At 28.8% G+C, this 18,284-nt stretch overlaps 1 protein-coding gene across 2 annotated transcripts; it reads left to right on the top strand.

Annotated features, from left to right (window-relative positions):
* The first annotated feature begins 1,237 nt into the window (after nt 1-1,237).
* LOC149878063 (bifunctional apoptosis regulator-like) lies at nt 1,238-18,113 on the top strand. 2 transcript variants are annotated; one of them, XM_090072627.1, is made up of 7 exons: nt 1,240-1,473; nt 5,896-6,076; nt 11,630-11,786; nt 12,801-12,952; nt 13,493-13,654; nt 13,832-14,025; nt 17,819-18,113. In XM_090072627.1, the coding sequence occupies exons 1-7, from the start codon at nt 1,283-1,285 to the stop codon at nt 18,087-18,089; spliced, it is 1,308 nt and encodes a 435-aa protein (XP_089928753.1). In that variant the 5' UTR covers nt 1,240-1,282; the 3' UTR covers nt 18,090-18,113. The 2 variants fall into 2 exon arrangements, with proteins under 2 accessions (XP_089928754.1, XP_089928753.1); XM_090072628.1 differs by lacking the exon at nt 17,819-18,113 and having other exon boundaries at nt 1,238-1,473; nt 13,827-14,025.
* Nucleotides 18,114-18,284: the final 171 nt, after the last annotated feature.

Raw genomic sequence — 18,284 nt, 5'->3', positions numbered from 1 at the left:
TAAAATAAAATACTAGTCTTAAAAGAGTTTCTCTTAACATTTGATAACAGAATACTGCAGTCATACGCAGGTGGTCAGCGTGAGGTAAAAAATTCTGCCATTTTGTGAAAAAAATTTGTGCATCATGTGAAAATAATGATTTTTTGAGGAAAAATCATTATTTTCACACTTTTCCTCAACCTAGTATTATGTCCTCAACCTCAAGTAAAATATCTTTCAACAAGTTTAATGCAGCTTGTAAATAAGTTAAATAATAATAAATTTGATAAATATAAATTTATTACCGTTTCTGCAAGGTAAAATGATTTTTTGTTAAAAATCTTGAGAGATTTTTTTAGCAAAAATTTCACAGGAATATTGTGGGTTGATACTGTTGATGTTATTGTTGATGAAAAAGTTGAATAAATCTTTTAAAGTTTTTAATTTACCAAGAGCCTCAGAAGATTTTTGTTTGATGCTGTGATTAAAAAATATTATAAATGCCCAATTATTCTAAACCTCAAAACAGCCCAGGTAGCATAGGATAAGTTTAATTTTTTCTCTACATTTAGCAAAATTTTAATTTTCTAAAAAGCTGTTTACTTTTTAGTTAATAAAAGTTTAATGTAACTAATATTAAAGTATTTTAAAATTGAAGATAATTTACTTTAAATAGCATCTTTTGGTTAAATACTTTGTTTAAAATATCTTTTATTTTATCTTTTTTTTTTTTCATTTAAACCATCTTTTTTTTTTTATAATGTAAAAGTTTTTTTTTAGTTGCTTCATTAAATTTAATATTCCAGTTGTATATATTTCACTAATACATGCACTTGTTCATATAATACACTTGTACATATTTCACACACAATAATACACATGATAAAATAATTTTTATTTTTTCAATAAAAACATAATTGTTAAAAATTTTCTTTTTAAAATATTAGTTTTTTAACTAATTTTGTTTCAAGGTATAGTTAATTTTCAAATGAGTCTTTCAGAAGAAGATTTTAAATGTAATATTTGCTTTGAAGTACTTTTTAAAAATGTTAATTTTTAACTAATTTTGTTTCTAGGTATAGATAATTTTCAAATGAGTCTTTCAGAAGAAGATTTTAAATGTAATATTTGCTTTGAAGTACTTTTTAAAAATGTTAATTTTTAACTAATTTTGTTTCTAGGTATAGATAATTTTCAAATGAGTCTTTCAGAAGAAGATTTTAAATGTAATATTTGCTTTGAAGTACTTTTTAAAAATGTTAATTTTTAACTAATTTTGTTTCTAGGTATAGATAATTTTCAAATGAGTCTTTCAGAAGAAGATTTTAAATGTAATATTTGCTTTGAAATACTTCTGGAGCCTACAACACTAACATGTGGTCACAGTTGTTGCAGATTTTGTCTTGCTCAATGGTGGGTAACATCAAGAAAGTCTAACTGTCCAGAATGTCGAGAAGTTTGGGAAGGTCTTCCTAAAGTAAATGTTACCTTAAGGTATTTTTAAAATAGTTTATTACTAATTGTATATTTTTATTTTAATTGTATATTTTGTCATTTTTTTCTGTTGCTGATTTATTCACTTTTTCATATGTTGGTCTAAAACAATAGTGGTTTATAAAAGTTCTAAGCTATCCATCTTCACAGCCTTATTTACCTTAGTGCTTTTTTTAAAACAAAATAGAATGTCTGTTTGGGTGATTTCATCTATAATTATCAAGGCACTTGAATGTTCAAGAGTATGAAACTCTTTTATTACTAATTTCACAAAAAAATTTTTTTTTTCTTAATTATTTCCCAAAAATATTTTTCTCCTGCTTACCTGTAACACAAATTTATGTTGGAATTCTTTGATCATGCAACTTGCTGCCATGTTTGTTTAGTGTTGACATTTTTGCAGTTTATAACGGGTGGTTACTAAAAATCTGGACTGACTTTCAAGGGCAATTACTCCCCTAGTTTTTAAGCTAGAGATTAAATAAAAGTATTATTAAATAATTTTTAGTTCTTTATTTACTTTAATTTAAGTTTTTTAAAACCTGTCCATTTCTTCGGATTCAGCCAACTCTAAGACAAGTTGACCCAAAAAGTGAAAATACAAGGTTGAGGTCAATTTTTTTCAGACAAAGCCTTATTTTAGTTTGTAGTTGCTTTACGTCTTTTGCTTGCCAGTTACCCTCATACACTTTGCCTTTCAAAATAGCCCAAAAGTCTTTGATTGGACAACACTCTGGCACAGCTGGCGGATTGTCAACTTTTTTGACAAAATTGATGTCATGGGACTCATAGCAGTTGATCACGGTTTTGGCATAATGCAATGATACCAGGTCTGGCCAAAATACATAATTGCCATTGGTATGATGAGTGTTGATAAACAGCACTAATCTCCTCTTGATACAATCCTCAAAAAATGGCTCGGAAATAACTTTGTCAGAAGCGGTAAGCCAGATGAGCACCTTGGGTTTGAACTAATGCTTTTTGAAATATTTAATGTGAATGAGTGGTTCTAAATTTTCCCCAGTCACTGTGGTCTATCTAAAAAATTATCTTAAAACAATTAAAATAACTTATGTATAATTAAATCAGCTTTAAAATGGATGTAAGCATAAAAAAATAATTTAGCTTGTAGCATTTAAAAGTCAGTTAAAGTCAGTCTAGAATTTTAGTAACCACCCATTATTTTAAATCAAATTTTTAGTGAATTTTGAATGAGCCAAATATCATACATTATCCAAGTGAAATTTTGGATAATATATAGTAGGTAGATTTGTTTTGTACATAGATTGCACTAAAAAACGGACATCATTTCTAATAATGTACCATTTTTGTTGTGCACCACATCATAATCTTGTACTTCTCTGTGCATTATCAGATCACCCACACAATGAAATTGCCAATGTTGCTACTACAACATTCAAATGTCATGTTTGGTTCCTCTCTGAGGTTCTTATTGCATTTGCCTTTTTTGGTGATGGTGTTGCTACAGAATAAAAGTGTTTTATGGTAACCACACCCCATGAACTCATGCAAGGTTGCCTTGATCCAAGGGTTCAAAGTAAGTTTGACTTCTGAAATAAAGAAAAGTTTGATTTAAGTTGTCAAGAACAACAGTAACAAATTTTTAGCACCAAATAAGTTTACAATAAATGCCAAGCTGCAGTGATGACCTTGAAAAATTTGGACACTAAATTGACTAAGCAATTTAATGCTGCTAAAACTGATTTTATGCAGACTTAATATGACTAATGGTTAATCATTATATGTATCTATAAGAAACAATTGTAATAATGAACATCTGTATCTTGTAAATAAAGGCAATATGTTAAATAATCAATTCTCCTAGGTCCTTAGTGTATTCTGTGTTTTTGTTTTTTTTTATATATACCTATCTCTTAGTTGCCACAGCACAAATTAATGATAACTATGACTATAAGTTAATAATAACTAAAATAATGACTAACTATAGCTATAAGTTGAGCAACTCTTTAAAAATTTTTTTCATAGCTATAATTTTTATTACTTTTCTACAACTGTTATAATGTAATAAAAGATCAGAAAAATTTGTTTTTAGAGAAATCCTATTGTCTGTCTTCGCAGTATCTGTCTTAGATAGGCTTATGACTTTTTCAACTGTATAAAGTTGTTTATAAAAATTTTTCTTTATTTAATAGTTTGGTATGTGCTGTTTACAAAATACCTGAGTTCTGATTTAAATTTAGTTATAGTTTAAATTTAGTTCTGATTTTAATTTAGTTATAGTTTAAATTTAGTTCTGATTTAAATTTAGTTATAGTTTAAATTTAGTTCTGATTTAAATTTAGTTATAGTTTAAATTTAGTTCTGATTTAAATTTAGTTATACAGTGGGTTGCATAAATATAGAGTCACTAGTTTTTTTATGCGAAATTTTTGTTTCTTTAAAAATTATCTTTGAAACCAACAAACTTATATGATTAAAAGTGTATTACATGTGTTAATTAATTGATTCTCTATCGAATGGTATATAATTCGAACTCATTAGGTTAACCAGTCTTGCGTAATTATTAATTCAATTAGAACATAACTGTATTTCTAATGTAGCAAAAATATAGAGTCAACTAAAATTTAACGACTTAAGTTGAAATATCTCAGCGAAATGTTATCCGAGCGATCTAAAATTTGGTAATTGATTTCTTTCGAATTATATAAACGTTCTTGCGAAAATAAAATTAAGTTATCATCTTTATATCTTGAGTTTTTCGCATTGGCAATTATTTGGTAAAGTAAAAAGACAAAAATGGGCAGAAAAGCTGTTTCAGACAACGTACGATGGCAAATTGTAGGTCTGCTAAAAGATAAAAAAAAAAGCCAACGAGAAATAGCTCGAATGTGCAATGTTTCGCTTAAATGATTACAAACAACGTTGAAAAACCACGACTTACATAATGATGTCAAATATTTACCAAGGCTTAGTAGGCCTTTAAAGCTAACTTCAAGAGACCAAAGATATCTCTATCGAAAGTTTAAACAAGACCCTAAAATTTCTTACCGCGAACTTGCTGAAGGGTTTACAAATACGCCTGGTAACGTTAGTGTTAGTAGGTGGACTGTACAAAGATGCCCAAATAAGAAAGGCTTAGATTGCTAAGTCGCTGCTCGAAAACCACTTTTGCTGTCTCAGATCGCCTAAAAAGATTAAAGTGGTGTAGAGAAAGACTTCACTGGTCTGTAGAAGACTGGGCCAAAGTCATTTTCAGCGATGAATCCAATTTTGAGGTGATAAATCGTAAGTCAAGATTACTCATCAAGAGGCTGGCTGGTAAAAAGTTCAAAGAGCGTTTTTGTGTACCAAGGATACAAGGCGGAGGAGGATCAGTCAGAATATGGGAATGCTTCTTCCATAAAGGAACAGGGTCATACAACATTTATAGCGGCAGAATTAATCAGTACAACTACAGAGACCCTCGAAAGTGAACTTTTGCCAACAGCCAGAGCTTTTTACGGAAAACAACAACAATGGATTTTTCAGCACGATGGCGCAACGGCTCACACTGCAATCTTGGTTAAAGAGTGGCTTGATCAGAAAAACATTACGGTCATGCCTTGGCCAGCTCGTTCTCCAGATCTCAATCCCATTTGGGCTTGGATAGACAAGAGATTGGTCAATGAGAGCATAGCCAGTGTTGCGCAATTACAGCAGGCCTTAGAAAAGCTTTGGAAAGAATTTCCAAGAGAATTATGCATCTGACTGGTTGAATCTATGCCTAGACGTGTTCGTGCACGTGTGAAAGTTCGTGGTGCGCACAAAAAATACTAAAATGCACCCTGACTCTATATTTTTGATCTGTTTTTTTGTTTGTTTTTTTTTAACAGTGGTATATATTTCTCATAAAATTTTTTTTGGAAGAAATTTTTTTTCTTATTTTGTTTATAATATCACTGTTAAAAAAATTTAAAACAATTTAAATTATTAACTTTTTTGTTTGCTTTAAATTTTAAAAAAACATAAAAAAAATCATATTAAAAATCAACTGATTCTATATTTATGCAACCCACTGTAGTTTAAATTTAGTTCTGATTTAAATTTAGTTATAGTTTAAATTTAGTTCTGATTTAAATTTAGTTATAGTTTAAATTTAGTTCTGATTTAAATTTAGTTATAGTTTAAATTTAGTTCTGATTTAAATTTAGTTATAGTTTAAATTTAGTTCTGATTTAAATTTAGTTATAGTTTAAATTTAGTTCTGATTTAAATTTAGTTATAGTTTAAATTTAGTTCTGATTTAAATTTAGTTATAGTTTAAATTTAGTTCTGATTTAAATTTAGTTATAGTTTAAATTTAGTTCTGATTTAAATTTAGTTATAGTTTAAATTTAGTTCTGATTTAAATTTAGTTATAGTTTAAATTTAGTTCTGATTTAAATTTAAAATGAAATTTAGGAATACAGTGAATAGCTTGTTTCACGATGCAGTCGAACAGCGCAAAGCTACATTAGTTAACAGTCAGCATTATCGTGATACTATTGCTAAATTTGAGCATTTAAAAAATGAGAGGAATCAAAGAGTTGGTATATGGCGCCATGGTTATTTATTTGCTGCAGTGATTGTTGCAGTTCTTGTGGTGAGACTTTTTACAGTTTTTTTTAAAAATTTTGGATGGAAGTAGCTGTTAATATAAAATACAGATTATACATGTTTTATTTTTATATAAAATCAACATGCCATCATCAAAAATAATAACATTTGGTACAGATGTTTATTTTTGTACTAGTATGTTCAGAGATGGAAAATAAATTTTAGCAGTTTAATACTTTTTAAGGGGTTAGATGTAATGTTTTCTATATTTCTTTAGATTTACATGAACAATAAGTATGAAATTTTGTACCAGAGTATTTATTAGTATGAGGAACCCACAACTTGTTGTGTAGAATGGTGCTGTAGTGTGGAAGAGTTTTAGCATTTTGGGTGTCATTACAATTTACATTTATAAAATATAAAAATTAACATTCGAAAGATATTGGTTGACCCCAACATGAATACATACATACATATATAGATACATACATACATACATACATATATAGATACATACATACATACATATATAGATACATACATACATACATCCATACATCCATACATACATACATACATACATACATACATACATACATACAGACAGACAGACAGACAGACAGACAGACAGACAGACAGACAAACAGACAGACAGACAGACAGACAGACATACATACATACATACATACATACATACATACATACATACATACATACATACTAGGGTGGATCAAATACCCCATGTTTTTGTAAATATTAAAAATTTTGACTGTACTAAAGTTAATTTTTTTCCAAATATTGTTTTAAGCTTTTGTGTGAAGTTTCAATTTTCGAAATCAATTTTTAAGGGATCCTCCGTTGATGCAAAGTTTTGTATATAGATTAACATAGCGAATAATGTATTACGCGACTATTATAACAAGAAAAACAGCTGGAAAACTTATTATTAATTTTTATTAAGTTATTTAGTGCTTACTTATTGTCAGTAAAGTTAAAAATACAGTAGTAATAGTTTACAGTGCATAGTTAGTTGCTTATATAAACTTTAGCTTGATTTTCTTAAATCTGGTTGCCTTTGAAAATCCTTTTCGATCACTTGCAATTTGTTTTGGTACACTGCTTCATTCTTGGCAGCTATTAAAATGTCGCTGCTAAGCTTAATCCCTCTTTCTGCACATTCATTAATTACATTTATTGCTTGAATATTAGTGATTGAAGCTTGATATGCTCCAGATCCATTCTTCATTTAAGAAGCTTGGCTGCAGTTTTAGTGCGTAAAATGTAAACCATGAATCTAATAGAACAAAATCTGCCAGTTTAGTTGATAATGTGATATCTTTTTTAGAAGGGAACTGTGGCTTTGCAAAACCTGTCCCATATCGTCCTCTTGGGGATGAACAGATGCGGCTTGTTGAATTTCAAGCAACTGGTTGGCCAGCAGATGTTTCTCAGCCATGGTATAAAATGGCTAAATAGAGCCAGAGGCACCATTTCTGCAGTTAGATACCACAAATGGGGCTGAAATGCACATATGGCACTTTTTATGATATTAGCATTTACTGCTTCATATTACAAAAGTTTGCAAAAGAGCTGAAGATCGTTCCGAGGAGCATCTGCAGCTGATGAGTACGTCATCCACCATGTGCTGTAGACATGTGTCACAAATACAACAAAATCATATATTTTTTGCACTTGGTGGGCGGTTGTAATACTCCCTTAAGGAAAATTGTTAATATGCCGTTGCAACAGGCATATTTTGATAGAATAGATTAGTTTGGCCATCCATCTTGCCTTGTGTAATGCACCCAGTCTGTTAAAGGTGATAACACTATCGTCTGTATCCTCTGTGTCTAAGAAGAGTGTGCATAGATAACTAAACTCCTTGTAATCATCACGTCTCAGTTTAAGCTCAGCTTGAGTAGCCCTCAGGACTTCAGAGCTGCATAAGGAAAGAAAAGTTTTGGCTTCTTGACTGTGAGACTTCATCAAGTCAAAGCGTGTTAGAGAAGATTTCTTAAACGTTTTGCCTATAAGACTAAAGTTCTTTGGGAATTTTGAAAAAAGAACTATATCAGGTGATCTAGAAGTCTCAATTTTAAGATCTTCAAATACATGTGAAAGCACAACTTCTCCAATATGATGGCGACAGCCAGACCATAGCAAGACTTTACCAAGTCTTTGTTGGATTGGCACACATGCTGCAGAAACGTAGCCTGTGTTTGAGGTGGTTGTGTCAAATGTCATGTTGACAATTGACTCTGTACAATGCCAGGAATTTATCAGATCAAGATTAGCTATTTTGTTGCCTGAGCTTTCTTTGCCAGATGGGTATATTGGAACGCCAAGTAGCTTAAAATTTTCTGCATTTCCAACCACTACACAAAGCCGTTCTTTAGACACATTCTTATCAGTTACTTGTTGAGCTGCAGACATATTCAAACGTGTTGCTAAAGCAACAAGTCTGAGACGTTTAAATATATCATAAGGAATAAATGCAGATGTCCCAGTGTGTGAGGAATGGTGATGGCATCTTTTACTTGTCTTCAGAGTCTCAAAATTCATGTCACATTCACCTTCATCGCTAATATCTGTTTCTAATAGGCTTCAAGTTGCTGTTTCTTCTCCTTCTTCATTTGCTCTTTGCTTCTCTTTAACAGCTCTTCTCTGTGCCAATTGCTTTCGCACATTACTTCGTTGAATCTTTTTATCTAATATGCTATCTTTTGATCCAAAAGTTGCACTTCTGTTAGTTTTCATGGAGTGGAGAAATTGTCTTTAGAAAAAAAGTTTTTTTGTGCATTCAAATTTAGTTAAATAAAGATCAGGAGTAACTTATCTTTATGAATTCTTTTTGTAGATGCTCTGAAATCTCTTTTAAATTTCTGTAAAATTTTCATACTTATCAATCCTCATTTAAATTGTAGAAGAAAATTCTAAAAATGATTATTTATACTAAGTTTGTAAACTTGATAAATTTGTTAATTATTATGTTAACATATTCATATTCATTTTAAAGCTAATTACTTTTTCTTAAATAAATACGATAATTAGTCTGATATCATTTTACAGTTTTTTTTTTATTAAACAAAAACCAAACATACTTGATAAAAATTCTGCAATCATTTAAACTTTCGTGAATAGCTGTAATAAAAATATCTCTGTCAATATACACATATTTCTAGTTATTAATAGTAGGTCACTAAGTGTGGCCTATAAACTAATATATTTGCTGTTTTAAAACAAATCTATAAACTGATTAAAACTGCAGCACAATACAATCTGTTTGCTGTTCCAACTTTAAATTTAACCCTATGATGAGTGGAGGCATCAATTTTGAGAAACTAATGGAAGCAGTAATATACTTAACATGGTTCTTTACAAACTGATAGCGTCCAAACAAATTTCGCATTTAGAGAAAATTATATTTTTAAAAAGAATATACTTTATATTTTTAATAAGAATATAACATACCAGGTTTCCCAGTTAGAGTAGGTATGTTAATGAGATCCCATGGCTTGCCAGTCCCTTAATCAAAAGATAATCATCTTGCATCTGGTTAAATTAAAATTAAAAAATTCAATTTCGAAAAGAGAATCTTGATCGCCATAAAATTTCCAATGAAACTCTCTTTTTAGTTTATGATGATATCATTTTAGTTTTGAGAGTTTAAAATCAATTTTTTTTAAAACAAAAAAATTTTTTTTACTTGGATGAGAATTTTAAACTTTGCTTAGACACAAACAAACTTTTTAATATATTACTTAAAAATTTTAGATAGAGCAGAAAATTTTATAATATTATATAATGTTATTATTAGTGTTGTGAATGCAAAAATGAGAATCTGTGAAGGAAGCCTCTGGTCCAAAAATATGCAAAAGATAAAAAAGAACAGGCCAAATGATCAGATCAATCTACTAGAAATTGTTTAATACAGTAGTGGTGTAAGCTAAAATTCGGTTTAATGCAGTAAAGTTTGATTTAATCTTCTTTCTATTAACCATAACCTTTCTATTAATCATAACCTTTCTATTAATCATAACCTTCTTTTTATTAATCATAACCTTCTAATCATGAACATTTTTTTAAAAAAGTTTTTTAACTTTCTAAGTGGCAACACAGCTCAACTCTTCATACTCCACATTTAAATACTTCTTTGATTCACCAAGTTCTTCCAAATAATTCTCAACAATGTTAGTTATTTAAACTACTTTATGTTGGACTGAATGATAACTTAAACTGATTTTACAAATCTCAGAAACTTCTTTAAATTTATTATAAAGCTCGACTTTTGTGTTCTACTAACTGCTATTCTTTATGTCAAATTATTTAGTGTTGGAGATGTATTTTTAGTTTTCTAGGCTTGGGTTATTGTTGATGAAAAGGGCATACACCTTTTTTTGGCATAAAGTTAAACTATTTTACAAATTAAGTTCACTTCAATACCAATTCCAAGATAAGCATGAAATGGTCTTTTATGTTCTAAGAATAAGACATTTAAGAAGGCTAAATTTTCCAACGTTCCTTTATTAATCAAACTAATGTTCCTATATTAATCATACTTGATCGAAAACTTTGTAAACATTTTTGACAGCAGAGAGCTTGTTTTTAAATATTCTGAAGAAGGATGTGATGTTTTCGAACAAAATTTTGAAAGTGTTGACTTCAACACTTTCACATATTTCTTTTCCACAGACTTTTTCTTGACTTTTCTGATTTGATATCTTTATCTTTCTGTTTATGAGCTGGCATTCTTTAAACCAACATAAACATAAAATTACATAAATAGCATAAAATTACATAAATTAAACATAAAATTACATTTTTTTAGTTCTTTAGAGCTCAATTAAATCGATTAATTACTATTTTTAACTTAATAATTTCTATTTTTTATTTTTTTAATAATAATAATAATTTTTTAACTATTCTAAATGCAGCTTAAAATAATTTAGAATAAATATACAAAATTACAAAATATTTTGAGTTTCCCACATATACTTTTTTTTATGTTTTTTTTTCAAATTTTTTTAGGAATATTTGAGCTGTTAGTTTTGTTTAGATGTTTTTTGTGTCGCTAGGATACCTTGTCACCAATAATAATACTAAGTACCAAATTTCAAAATGTTCATGTAAATCTGAAGAAACAAAAACACTGCACCTTAACTAATAAAAAAAAAAGTCACAGTGATAAAATTATTTTCCCAAAAAAGGATCTCGCTCATAAAATCTTCAAGTAGTGAAGTAAACCTTGGTATACCATTTTGTATAACAATAATTTCTTGAATCATTTCGATTATTCTCATTATTATATAATAATTTCTTTTTTTCCTTTTTGTTTCATTGATGCTTTAATTTGTTTTTCTGACCAAAGCTGATGATCATGATTTATGTATGGTATAATGATATGTTTAAATTTTGTGAATGATGATAGTAACAAAGTTTTCATCATATTCTGCTTGGGGTAAAATGGCTGCCAGTGCACTTTATTGGTATACACTATGACACTACTTAGCTTTATCCTGATGTTTAACTATGGCAATTCTGTTGGCATAAGTTTGCTTATATATTTATAATTCTTTATCAAAATTGTCTATGTTTAAAGATAATTGCTGTTGGATTTCGGTCGTTCAAAGGAATGTCAAGAAATGATCTTATGTCAAAATCTATACATGAATGGTCACCAGAAGATGTTGGGTATTGGTTTGGTGAGTTGGGTCCTTGGGCTAAAGGCTCTTTTGATAAAAAACTTATTGAAGCAGGTTGGTAAATTGTAGACAGATTTATAATTATTCAAATCAATTATAAATTATAAAAATATGATAAAATAATTATATAATGTATAATATATTAACTTTTCATAACAAATAATAAATCTTTTCTGCAACTGGCATTGCAAATAAAACAAAAACTGAATAACTAAATCAATTTAAGCTGCTTTTACTGAAATTACAAACTCAACTCCAAGAATATATTGCACAACAATTACTTATGATTTTTTCCTTGTCAGTGAAGCTTTTAGTTGACTAGAGCTATGTATGTAATTGACCATTTCAGAAGGGGGTGAAACAAGTGAGAAATCATTTTGAGATAAATAAAACTGTTTGTGCTGACTACCTATAGCAATGTCACTTAATGTAAACCCCATTACTTACTCTAGTCCATATGATACTTTTTTTTTTTAATATTTGTACTGATCTTTCAGTGTATGTTAGATCCAGAAATAGCTAATAGCAAGTTCATCAAAACAGTATCTCCATCTGATTTGTCATATTGTCCCTAAAAATGGAGTCATTTTTAAAAAGAAAATTGAGGTATTTGAACCCCCTTTTACTGACTCCTAAATATAAAAACATGCTGGTCAATTATCAATAGTAATGCTTAATATGCTTTAATTCTTCATTTGGCAAATGTATTTTAATAATCATATATTTGAATATTATTACTAAAACTAAAGAATATTTTTGATTTTTTTTCTTTTGAAGAATTATTAATCTTTTTTAAAAATACAAAGTAAAAAGCATTTTTAAGATATGTTTTAATGCATTTTAATGCAGTTGATGTAATTTCTTTGAATTTAAACCTTTAAATAGATTAAATATGGAGCTTAAGATGCTGTTATCAAATTTTCAAACTTATTATTTCATAAATTATTGTAGATTTTCAATTTGTAGATGGCGGTATTGATGGCTGTCTTGGTGCAATTGAAATTTTAGTAAACAAGATTACTGCTGGATTCTGAAGCAGGCTGATGAATATAGTATATTTTTCTTAAGGTATTGATGGCAGTTTGTTGATGAAGCTTACAGATAATGATTTAAAAGATTTTGAAATGACAATTCCAGTTCATAGAAGAACAACTTTGGCAGCTATTGAAGAGTTAAAGAAAGAAATGCAGAATCAACAAACAGGGTTATGGGAGTTCAAGGTTTAACAATATGCATATATTTTTTTAATTAATAAGATGTATTTTACTCACAGCAGCAGCAGCAACAACTGAACCCAAGAAAAATATATTTTTAAAATTAAAAGGGTAAAAGTTGCATGACAAGAAAACTGAAAAAAAAAGTTTGTTTCATCTTTTTTATGTTAAATATTAAAAAATGTTTTTTTTTAAAAAAAAAGTGAAAAACCAAATATACCAGTATGTATTATTCACTTTATATACGTTATTATACACCGTACTTACATATTATACACCATATTTATGGTATTATTCACCGGCATATACAGTATTGTGCAGCCAGGTATGTATATGATAAGTAAAAATAAAAAGTACTCTCATAAAAAGGTATTAAATTTAAGAACAAATTTTAATTTTTTCTTTAGAAAAGTGTAAAAGAATTGTTTTTAATTTTTAATTGCAATGATAAAAAATGGTTTAAAAACTTTTTTCTTTTAGTTTTTTTAGTTTTTCCTCCTATGTTAAAAAATCACTATATATATTACACACTATATTATTATTCAGGAACGGAGTAATGGAATGTCAATTTTCATAATGTTTGGTTTACGTGAGTTTCCGCGTTCCACTCTTATCTATCTATACTTGTTCAATTACAGAGATGCCTTCTTGCCAATGTTTTTTTGTTCAGTTAGGTTTAAATCAACTGATATTAGTTGTACTCAGATGGTAAGTTGTAATATTTAAAAATGTTAAAGGCTTCACTGCATATTCCCCTTTTCTTTTTTTTTTATTTCTTTGTATTTTAAACAGCTCTTTAAAATTACATTAAAATAAAAAGGATTTACTCATCTTAAGTCTGATTTATTAAATGCTTTCTTTATTAAATTTTTTTATTAAGTATAGCAAAATTCTCCAACTTTGGGCAATTGGCTTGAGTTCTTGCCACTAATGTTTTTCTTCCCGTATTACTTGGTGGGTCGATTTGCTTCACACTACTTAGATATAAACTATTGGACTTCTCGTGTTGTAATTTTACATGCTATTCTTATGACAATAACAGAGTTATCAAACATGAGACTTTTATTGATCCATCGAAGGTTAGAAGTTATTAATAATGAATAAATGTTTCTGTAAGCATTTTTGGTAATTTTGTTTTAATTTTATTTACTATAATGTTTAGTGTTAAAATAGAACATTTGTAAAATAGGCATTTCTTAGTTTTTTCATTTTGTTAGAAACACGTTTGGTATTGGTATTGCTATACCACTTGTTGATATATTGGTTGCTACAGTAACCAGTTGTTACCATATGAGTCATAATAAGTTTATAAAGTTAAAAATCAATCAGTGATAGTAAACAGTCCTACTTAAAAGTAAAACTTTTATTCATTCTGTCTTTTATTAAAAATTAGGAAAAAAAACACAAAATTTTTAATCTTCACAGATTTTTTGTTTTAAATATTTTTTTATGTCTTCAATAGTTTTATATCTTAGGTGAATATTTAATTCAAATCTTCAACTGTTGACATTGTTGTCTTAATTCTTGGAATAAAAAGAAAAGGCATTACAATCTGTTAAAAAATGTGTTAACAATTTCTTTTAAAACACTTCATATTCCTAATAGTCTCAAGTGTTTTGGTACACGACTAAAATTATTCACTGTGAGTGAACCATTGAACATATTCATTTTGTCTTGGTAGTTATTTGACATTTCATTTCTACATAAATAGTTTTTAGCATCAGTTGTTTGCAGTCATAGAAGAGGACTCATTTGAAAGTTGTGTTGTTTTAGTTTAAAAACTGTGAAGTTGTTGGAGAATACTAGTGAAAAAGTTGACTGTCCAAAATCCAGCCATCCACATATTTTAAAAGTACCACAAGCCATCAGGGTGGTAAAGGCCCTAATTAATTGGAAACAGAGAATCATGTTGTGGTACACCAATATCTTGAAGCATATTAAAACATTTAATGCTCCAAGCATACAAAGGACACACCAAGATAGTTGCATAAAGCAACAACAAAAGCCAAACCTGAAAGTGTTATGGTGCTGGTACATAGGCAATCCCTACAGATGAATTCTGTTTACTGACAAGAAAATCTTCACCTTAGAGGATTTGTTTTAAAAACAGAATAATAGAATGCATACTCTGTCATCATGAGATGCAGCAGATCTTGTTCTGTGAGTTGAAAGAGGTCACCATCTGGCTTCTCTGATTGATTATTCTTCTCTGATTCGTTCTTCTCTGATTCATTATTCTCTGATTCATTCTTCTTTTCTGATTCATTCTTCTCTGATTCATTCTTCTTCTCTGATTCATTCTTCTTCTCTGATTCATTCTTCTCTGATTCACTCTTCTCTGATTCATTCTTCTCTGATTCATTCTTCTCCTCTGATTCATTCTTTGTCTTTGGACCTGCTTTTAATGGGATTGCTAAGCTTTGTTTTTGTGAAAAGGAATCAAATCTTTGGCAAAAATCAAACTAATGTTTTGGAAAAGCTTAAGCCTCACAACATGACATTATTTACAAACAACCACAGACCTTTCAACAAGATTCTGCACTGGTGCATAATGCAATATCAACTTGAGTTGCTCAAAAATTTGGATTTTGATACTGATAAAAAAGCACAGTATTCTTATGTCAAAAAGGCTATGGCTATTAAGAATGTTGATGAGAATTTGATTAGTTTAGGATCAGACATTCCCAATTTACTATTGGCATTCAAAGAGCTATCTAGTGAAGACCAAGTGTTTCTCAAGATTTTTTTTGAAAAAAAAAAAGTTTATTTCAAGTGGAAAGTTTACTAGAGAGTTTTACTAGAGCATTGCAAACTTTAGGAAAATTACTGCTAAAGTAGTACAAACTGCAATTTCAAAAGTATTTGCTATCATTTTCAATTTACCGCTGTCTTTCAAATAATGTAACGTAATAGTCACTTTTTTGTCTGCAGTTACTGCTCGTATATTTGCTGTATAAGAATTTGGAGAAATGTAGAGTTGAATAAGTGAGACAAGTTTAGAAAAGGAGGTTTTATGTAATTGGAAGTTTTTTTTCCAAGATTGCTCAGATGCAATTTCCAATATGAGGTTTTTAGCTCACTAAACCAAGATATTTTATTTAGCCCACTAAACCAAGAATATTTGTTTACATTCAATTAATAAAATTAAAGGCTGTAAAATGGTTTCCTTGCCAATATATAAACAAGTTCTTATTTTTTACAACTTTATGATCAATATACAGGTTGTTAATACATAAATTCATGTTTTACAGTTTGTTGGCTTATTGTAAACAAATATTTTATCTCATTTCAGTAGGCTAAAAATCCATATAAGCATATCAATATTTATCTCACCAAAGTGAACCAGTCCTATCCATATAAACAGCCCCTAAGGGACATATAAAATTCAAATGTTAATTTTACTGCACGTTCAGCGCAATCATTAACAACACACACTGATAAAATAATCTTTTTTGTACTGCTGCAGCCTTGCTGTTGTGACCATGTTTCTCAATAACTAACAAGATAATCATGACTTTGTTTAAGTGCATAAAAAAGATTTATTGAATGTTTTGTAACAAAATCTGGCAAACTCTTTTACTGGAATAAATGCTTTATGAATTTGCTTGTCTTTTTTTTTGCTGGCCTGTGTAAGACTTTAATCTTTGTGTAAAGCTTTAACCATAAGTCTTTTGTCATCAATATAAACAGAATCCAGAGCTCTTTTCTTCCTTTATCACTTTGATATCAACACTATAAAAAGCTGTTATTTCTTCTGACGCAAATAATATTAAATCATTGAACATTGTAAGGTACAAAAACAACACTGAAAAGAAATCTAAGAAATTTGGTGCATAAAAAAAAACAAACAGAAAACTATTAATTAAATAGAGTATCATCAGGAAATGCTAATCTTACCAATCAACTGCAAGAAGATGTGCCCTATGCTTAAATGAAAAAACTGAAATTCCTATTTGGGGCACAAGTTTTTTAAACAAATAACAAAAATTGGTGAGTAAGTTTAGGTATATGAATAAATACATTCTTGTATCATTTGACAGTAAAGACTAATGTGAAGCCATTAACAAGAGCAATTCATTTTTAATGGCTTTTTCTTTAATGTTTTCTTTTGTAACACTTTTTCATTATGTGTTTTGGCTGGTTTCTATTTTAAATTTATGGCTGGTGATTGTTCGTACACTAATATGAAACTTTAAGTACCAACAAAGTTGTCACCCTTCGCTGTATTTTCAATATATATACACATATATATTCACACACGTTATGGTGTTTATGTATATGTATTATATATGTGTTTGTTTTATGATTGGCTGAAGCAAAGTATTTGCAGAATTAAAGAATTCTCAAACTAAACTCTATAACTAATAGTAATTTGAACTTGGTTCTTTTAACAAAATAGCCAATTACTCAAAACAAAGCACTTTTTTATGCATCTGTAAGTTAACTTTTTATGCAGAAATATGAATGCTTCTAATATCAGGTGGTTCATCAGATTGTTGTATACTGAACACATAGAGATGTCAGTTTTTGCAAAATAATATTACAAAAAAATTGTATTTTGAATTTTTTTTATTTAATCTGAATAGCTTTTTTTTTTGTAAGTAGAAACAAGTGTATTAAAAAGAAGTGTTGCTTGTAGTTTTTCCATAAATCTATTTTAAAAAAGTCATGAAAAAAAAAAGCCATGAAAGAATTAAAGTTGTTTTGAACTACTGTTGATGTCATTAGAAAAAATCACCAAAAAAAAGACTAACTTTGATGGATGAATTAGTCAAAATAAAGTTTATTTTTATCATAAGATGCACAATAAGTAACAAAAAACTGTGGAAACTTTTAAATTAAGCTGTTTAAGAAGACTTACTTTTATTTTAGGTCAGCACATTACTATGCAACCAAGTACTTCATATATGTAGTCATGTCGTCATTTTGTATAAAGGTTTTGCTGCATTTTTTACCTGTATTTGTGGCAGATTGTATATTCTACTGGTTGCTGTATGTCAGTCCGTTTGATGCATTTAATAGATTACTGAAAAGATTCTGCACAAGAAATGCACCACAAAACATTGATCTGGAGGATCACAATCATGCTGGAAGAGAACAACGATGGGGATTTAACTTTCAGTGGCATGCCAGACAATACTAAAATTAGTCAAATTATTTAGAAAAATTGATTCAGAATATTATAATGATATTATTTATATTTATATATATTTTTGGGTATGATTTATTGAAATTTAATTTATATTTTCTTTATAAAATGATAACAATTCAAACATATAAACAGGGTTTGTTCTTTTATATTGATTTTTTTTTTAGTTACTTTACATGTTTCAGTTGT

The sequence above is a fragment of the Hydra viridissima genome, unplaced genomic scaffold, assembly GCF_058129835.1.
Source record: "Hydra viridissima isolate aposymbiotic clone 2 unplaced genomic scaffold, HvirCarnegie_v1 scaffold_15, whole genome shotgun sequence".
In the NCBI taxonomy this organism is placed as follows: domain Eukaryota; kingdom Metazoa; phylum Cnidaria; class Hydrozoa; order Anthoathecata; family Hydridae; genus Hydra; species Hydra viridissima.
Note: the sequence above shows the minus strand (reverse complement) of the source record. Positions and strands in the feature narration are given on the sequence as shown.